The sequence below is a fragment of the Phalaenopsis equestris genome, unplaced genomic scaffold, assembly GCF_001263595.1.
Source record: "Phalaenopsis equestris unplaced genomic scaffold, ASM126359v1 Scaffold000692, whole genome shotgun sequence".
In the NCBI taxonomy this organism is placed as follows: domain Eukaryota; kingdom Viridiplantae; phylum Streptophyta; class Magnoliopsida; order Asparagales; family Orchidaceae; genus Phalaenopsis; species Phalaenopsis equestris.
The window spans coordinates 41,142-48,437 of NW_018165132.1; the positions used below are offsets into that span (position 1 = coordinate 41,142).

The 7,296-nt window shown below is 32.3% G+C and overlaps 2 protein-coding genes across 2 annotated transcripts in view; both read left to right on the top strand.

Moving 5' to 3' along the window:
- LOC110030270 (40S ribosomal protein S5) overlaps positions 1-5,189 on the top strand; it is a 10,004-nt gene extending 4,815 nt beyond the window's left edge. Inside the window, exons 2-4 of the mRNA XM_020732905.1 lie at positions 4,046-4,317; positions 4,541-4,744; positions 4,948-5,189. Of these exons, the coding sequence (XP_020588564.1) occupies positions 4,046-4,317; positions 4,541-4,744; positions 4,948-5,002 (531 nt within the window). The 3' untranslated portion in view covers positions 5,003-5,189. The remainder of the gene's footprint in view (positions 1-4,045; positions 4,318-4,540; positions 4,745-4,947) is intronic.
- Positions 5,190-5,710: 521 nt separating this feature from the next.
- LOC110030283 (PI-PLC X domain-containing protein At5g67130-like) overlaps positions 5,711-7,296 on the top strand; it is a 4,295-nt gene continuing 2,709 nt past the window's right edge. Inside the window, exons 1-2 of the mRNA XM_020732922.1 lie at positions 5,711-6,525; positions 6,633-6,718. Of these exons, the coding sequence (XP_020588581.1) occupies positions 6,457-6,525; positions 6,633-6,718 (155 nt within the window). The 5' untranslated portion in view covers positions 5,711-6,456. The remainder of the gene's footprint in view (positions 6,526-6,632; positions 6,719-7,296) is intronic.

The window sequence follows — 7,296 nt, forward strand, 5'->3', positions numbered from 1 at the left end:
TAGTTTTGCTGAGATGAGAATGATTAGGTGGATGAGTGGCTTTACACTTAGAGAGAAAATGCGAAATGAATATATTCGTGATAGGGTTGGTGTAGCTCCAGTGACGGACAAAATTAGAGAGTCGTCTTAGATGCTTTGGTCATATTAAATGTCGACTATATGTTGATCCGATTAGGAGAGTAGATGTTTTAAATTGGACTTGTGTTAAGAAAGACAGAGGTAGACCTAGAAAGATTTGAGCATATTGTATAAAAAATTATCTTAATTTATTAGAATTAAATGAAAATATGACACTTAATAGGACGCAATGGAGAAAAATGACTCATGTAGCCGACCCCACTTAGCGGGATAAAGGTTTATTGTTGTTGTTGTTGTTGGAAATAATAACACTCGGTATCCTTTTCAGCAACAAGGAAATTGACAGGAATTTTCATTGCAAGCACATTATAAGAGCAAGTTTGTCAAAGATGGCTGTCATAATTGGGAACTTTTATAGAATCTGACGTAAACTTTTATAAAAAAAATGCAAAGTTCTAATTCTAATGAAACATTTAGAAACTATTATTTTCACGCCTCAGTACAAAATCATTCCCTAAGAAATCAATGTAGAAAAGTAAAATTCTTATAGTTGCTATTGCAGTTTTGAGCTAATGAAATGCATGATAATTGCTCATTTAGTTTCTTCATTTTAATAAAGAATACAACTTAGGAGGGTAAAGACATACAAAGGAAATAGTATAAAAACTATTATTTCCACAAAAAATTGATATAACTAAAACTAAATTTCACTCCAGTTAAAAATTAATTATACCACTAAAAATAATATAGAACACTGACAGTCTTGAGTTGATAAACTGCATGAGGCTATATTGCATATATTTATTTACATCAAGTGTACAGTGAAAAAAAAAAACTCAATAGAACGCATTGTAGAAAAAGGATTCATGTAGCCGACCCCAATTAATGGGATAAAGGCTTGTTTTTGTTGTTTTTGTAAGTGTACAGTGAGATAAAAAACTTTCTAAAGACACGTTTGTAAACTCAAGGAAAATAAAAAAAATGCTGAAGACTTGGTACTCCAATTTCTAATTACAAAACTTAACTCATTCATTGTATACCTTATCTTCAATCTAAGAAAAATTTATCAAATAAAATGTTACTTTCAGTGCTTCTTAAAAACAGATTTGAACAAGTAACAAAGGATGCATAACTCTTGGTCGTATAATTGCTGACTTTAAAAACCTATCACTCAGATATATACAATTTTGAAATATTTAAATACCAAAAACAAATCTCGATTTAACATTAGTAGTTTGAAATTCTACAAATTTGCGACCTAAATCCAGTAGTTCAAAATGCAAGAAAATGGTAAAAAAAGAAAATAAAACAAAATAACAAACCTGGTGATGTTCATGTAGTACTCTCTAATGCATTTCCCTAAAAAGCCTAAGCCGAAGAGGTGGAGAGGCAGGGGATGGGGATAGTATGCCGAGCTACAACAATGAAGATAAAGAGCTTCACTGTAAATGTGACTCCCCGTGAGAGATGTTTTATTTTTTCATAAATCCTTTTAAATCCACCAAACTATGGGATTTAGTAAATTTCGTATTTATCACAAATCGACATCATTTTGGGATTTAAGGGACCTCAGTATTGATGTAGGCATTTTTTGCCATATTTTTGGATTTATGCTATATCCTGCGTACATCTTGCTTAAAACTGGCTACCAGACAACCCCTAAAAAAGTCCGTTAGGTTTATTATAATATAAATGTATTTAGAATTTGATTATTTGATTACTATGATAGAAATTAAATAATTTTCATCCTACAGAAGTATTAAAAATTTAGTCAATCTTTTGATTTTTAATAATTAATCACCGATTACCTGTTTAGCTGGGTAAGTCACTTGCTCATATATTTGATTAATTGGTTTATTAAGTTTTTTGATAATTGCTCATTCGGTTAAATTATTGACAATATCTATGTAATTTAATTTCAGGATTTAAATCTGTTGCTTGAAATATAAATTTATAGTTTAATTAAATTCTATTTTTTTTCTAATTATGCTAATCAATAATTATTTATCCACTAAACTAATTGATTATTTATAAAAATTATGTTAAACTAATTGATCATTATGCTAATCAATATGCTTTGGATTGATAGGTGTCACTGACTCGAAATTAGCAAAAGAAAGATCAAAATTACTTGTTAATGAGATCATCTCAAAAATGTCGTTGCTAAAGAGGAAGACATTGTTGGAGGTCTGCTATCCTTTGAATCCAAAATGAACTGTTAGTTTGTTAGACCTACTACCTACTAGAAAAGTTATTTTAGATCATAATCAAATATTTTGGTGGCCCTTAGGTTTGTTGTAGCTTTACTCAAGTTTTGCTGGCCAATCTTTACTTTGAACGGTTTTGGTGTATAATCTTAAAAATTTCAACAATTTTTAATATATTGGGACTTTTCAAAGGCTAAAAAAATAAGTATCCACTCAAGTGCAAATGCATAAATAATAGTCAGTGAGATAATCTGCACCGATTTACTTCAAATTATTCTTGCCTTAACTGAAGTGAGGATTGTTTTTTGTCTGCATTTGAGGCATAATAGAAGACTGGAAGTACTTGACGGAGAAATAACTAATACACGACACTGTATATATATTGGCTGAAACCATGTATTATAGTTGACGTTTTGCTTTCCAGTATCCAATAACTGTTCTCAAAGATGGTATTCTATGGTCTTGAGTTTAAATTTTATTTGATGTTTATTATTTTAAATTTCATACAAAAGGATCATATTAAATATATGCCTGTATTTCTATACATATCAATACCAGAGTTATTCTAACATTAATGCGACCTTCTACTTGAGACATTTGCTTTTTATAATACTAAAAATACCATCTGTAAACCTGTTTTCTTTTAAGCAGTATGAAAATGAATTATCTCATGGTTTATAGCCTTTTTCATAACAATTTTTCATAACAATCTATGTTATTGGACTAATCTTCTATTACTTGTATCGGTCCAAACCTCTCTGCAATATAAAACACTTTTTAAGATTATCAAGTAAATTAAATTTTCATCACATCACATTTCAAGCCAAAAAAAATGAAAATGGTTTTGAGTAGAAGTCTTGTTTAATTTTTATAAACAAATCTCGGACGATTCATTAAATTTCAGTAAGAATCATATAATCATTCAAATACAATAAAAATTAGGCTCATGTAAAATAAAAAATTACATTATACAAAAACAACAAAAAAATGGCAGGTGTACGTATTAATGGAACTCTTTTATGTTAATAATTTTATATTTTTATACTTATACAAGTAAATAATATTCAAATAAATACTTTAAACACATAATATAAGGAAACTAGGACATGCGAGAGCTTTTTGTTCAAGGCTAAAGTGTAGAAGAGGAAAAAGTGTGGATGATTTTTGGTCGTAATTCCTATTTCTATGAGAACTCCATATGTTTAAGGCTAAAGTGTAAAAGAGGATTGAAAAATAAAAGGAAAAAAGAGAAAATGCATTTATGAATAAGCAATAAAAGGAAAAAAGAGGTTTGAAAAATAGATGCGGGAAAAATAAGAGAGCTTACTTTGAAATTGACTTTTTGAGCACATAAGCATCGAGAGGTAAGCTGCGAGTGGTAAGCAGTGGAATGTTCACAGAATTGAGGTCTAAAAAATTATAATTTATAAATTGATTAAGGTGGGAGAAATCAAAGATACCTTTTCAACAATGTTGAAAAGCATAAGATGTATAGCCGTGGATTGCTATGTCATAATTTGGATATGTGGGGACTGAAGAGAGAGATGCCTGATTGGAGAAATTTTGTTTGATGGTTACTTTTTATTTATCTAATCAAGAGCAAAGTCAAACAAATGCTGATCATGCAGTAATCAATTTAACAAATTTTTTTGTTTTTTTTTTCTGCTATGATTCATGGTTTTGAATATTTTTGTTAATTTTCTTCAGTTCATAAGAATTTTTTTTTTTGTTTTGTTTTGTTGATTCTTTCTTTGTATCAGGTTTCTGACATGTCACTTGCTGACTATATTGCGGTAACTCCTTCGAAACATGCTACTTATCTTCCACACACTGCTGGACGTTATTCTGTGAAAAGGTTTAGAAAAGCACAATGCCCCATTGTTGAAAGGTTGACCAATTCATTGATGATGCACGGTCGTAACAATGGGAAGAAACTCAAGGCCGTTCGCATTGTTAAACATGCCATGGACATCATTCATCTCCTTACTGATACTAACCCAATTCAAATCATAGTTGATGCTGTCATCAACAGGTAAATAATGATTTGACTACATTTGAGTTAGTTCAAATGAAAGTCTAAGCTAGGCAATGCAATGATAAGTTTGTTGCTTTTTTGCTATGTGATGTATCAAAACAGTTTATTCTGCTTAGTATTGGTGGCTTATCAATTTCAATGAACATAGAATATTTTATACTGATTTTCTCAGTTTATTTTTCTGTTAATGCTTATATTCTCTATTTGTTTTTACTTGCAGTGGACCAAGAGAGGATGCCACTAGAATTGGATCTGCTGGTGTTGTTAGGCGCCAGGCAGTTGATATTTCTCCTCTGAGACGGGTTAATCAAGCAATATATCTCCTCACAACAGGTGCTCGCGAGAGTGCTTTTCGGAACATTAAGACAATTGCTGAGTGTCTTGCTGATGAATTGATTAATGCGGCGAAGGGTTCTTCCAACAGGTGAGCTTTCCGCCCTTTGATTATTTTTTCTTATTTTTATTTCAGCCATTTACATACATTACACACAATTCTTATGTATTTACATATCTCGCACCTAAACTTTTATATTTACATATAGTCTCGAATCTTTAGTATCACATCAAAACGAGTACTGTTGCCACTTTTTTAAAAGTAACTTACGGATGTCATTGTTTTGTTTGTAGTTATGCAATCAAGAAGAAAGACGAGATTGAACGTGTGGCCAAGGCAAACCGTTAGAAGGAAAATTTTCGAAAACAGAAGTTCTGAAATGATTTCTAGCCTTTTTAAGGCGCGTTTAATATTGTTGTATCTTGTCTTGAGATTGTTATTGTGCTTTTAGTACTTGTTGAGTTGTTGATGTTTTGCTGTCTTATAAATTTGGTGTTCGAATGTTTCAATTATATTTGCGGTTTCTTTATTTTCAGAGCATGGGAACTTCAAAAGTCAACTTTTCTTTTTTCATAATGACCTTATAATTCATGTTTACTAATGCGTTGATTTTTCATTGAAGGTAAAGAAAATAATAGTATTATTCTACTTGTGTGCATCGGGTTATTATCAAATTTGTATTTGGTACCCAACATGGCATCTAATGACCTCAGTATGTTAAATCTATATACAGAATTTCTTTTAACGATGCTGTACAATACATGTATTCTCTGATATATTGGAAAGCAGGGGAGAGTAGTTTTCTAACAATGTGAAATTGTTTCATTTTTTAATGTTTCAAAATTAATTTTTTTTAATGTTAAAATGTTTTCTTTTTTCAGGAAGTAAGAATAGTCCTTTATTTTTATTGCTTGTTAAACATTCTATTTTGTTTTGTTGCTTTGGATTTGGCATTTGTGTGAATGATTTTGGGGTGGTTTGGTTTGTGGTGAAAAGAATGTCACTTTTTTTAAAATTTTTGGGTGTATTGTTGAAAGAATTCATCGAGTATGTTGTTGTTATTGATGCCCATTGCTTGTCGCATCTATATTCGATGTCAATAGCTTGCCACTCTTGCCGCTAGTTGCCACCCATGCCGCCTACAGCCACCTTTATCGATGTTGTTTGACGTCTGCCATCCATTGATCATCATATATGGGGACTTTCACTGTCATCGCTGGTAACCTGCCTCCCTGCCATTATCTACCCACCTATTCCCCTTTGCCGCCACCCTCATCCCTGATGCTCATCGCTTGTTGCTCCTTGCCGCTGCCACCACCTCTATAAGCATCGATATCCATATCTGAGCAAGAAGGCACTGTACAAAATGAGGAAACTCCAACAAACATTACAATGTCTAAGACAACTTGATTCATCATGAATACTCCACAAGCTCAAGAGCCAACCTAAAAGCCTCAAATTGAAGAGATAAGGAGTAGATCGAAGACACTGATCTATAAAAATATATCACCTAGCTTGAGCCCTTATTATCAACACATGGCTATGCACCCATGCCTCTATTACATCATTGTATGTGAGTGAGTTCATCAATTACTTGATCAAACAATGAACAATCTCTCATACGTATGGTGCTTTGAACTTAAAGATGGAGATGATGGAATGAAAGCTGGTAATTGCTCAAACCATGGCGAATCATCTCCTCTTACTGACTTGGCCAAATCTCTTTTTTTTGGGTGAATTATTTCCCCTCCATACCGATTGAGACAACAGCATCTAGGCACAATTCTGCAGAACTCATTAACATGCTTCAAACTTGCCATTCAGCAGCAAGCAATCGGTGGGCAAACTTTGTTGCTGTCGATTTCTACAAGGTTTGCATAAAAATCTCATATGATCATATGATCATTCACATTGTTAAACTCTGAAGAGGTTTCTTCTATGAATGTTCATTCTCTTATGTTAAGCTCTCTGCCTGCAGAGGAGTGAAGAAGGAGGGGTCTTCCAAGCAACTGACATGCTTAATGGGAGGCTTTTATGTGGATGTGATGATGTTCATGTTGTGTTGTAAGCTATTTCAGAAACTTTAATCAGTTTATGCCTTTTATTTTCCAATAAACCAAATATAGCCCAAAATGAATATTGAACCAAATCCATGAGCTTAATGGGTAATACACATTGAATGACATTTTAGAATCATATTTTAACATTTGGTTTATCTCGCTTCATTATCATTTAATAATTGGTTGAAAGGGTAAATACTTCTCATTTCTTCCATTTTTTTTCAGCTAGAGCAGTACTAACATTTCTAAGATCATTTTTTTTTAACTATAGGTCTAAGTAGAACTTTTTTTTTTCCATCACGGGTATCTGCAGAGCTAGGATTGGGCTTAATTTTGACATAGCATGATGTTTTTATGGTTCTCTAGGACACGAGTTTGTTCTTTCTCAATTTTAATTATAGGTGCAATTAGGGCTGTCAAAACGGCTCGTTTCGTTCTTCGCGAACAGCTCAAGGCGTTAAAAATCGCGGGCCGTGAATGAACGAGCCGAACACAAATAACACGAACAAATATTTGTTCGTTCGTGTTCGGCTCGTTTTGGCTCGAAATAATACTAATCAATTATATATATATATATATATA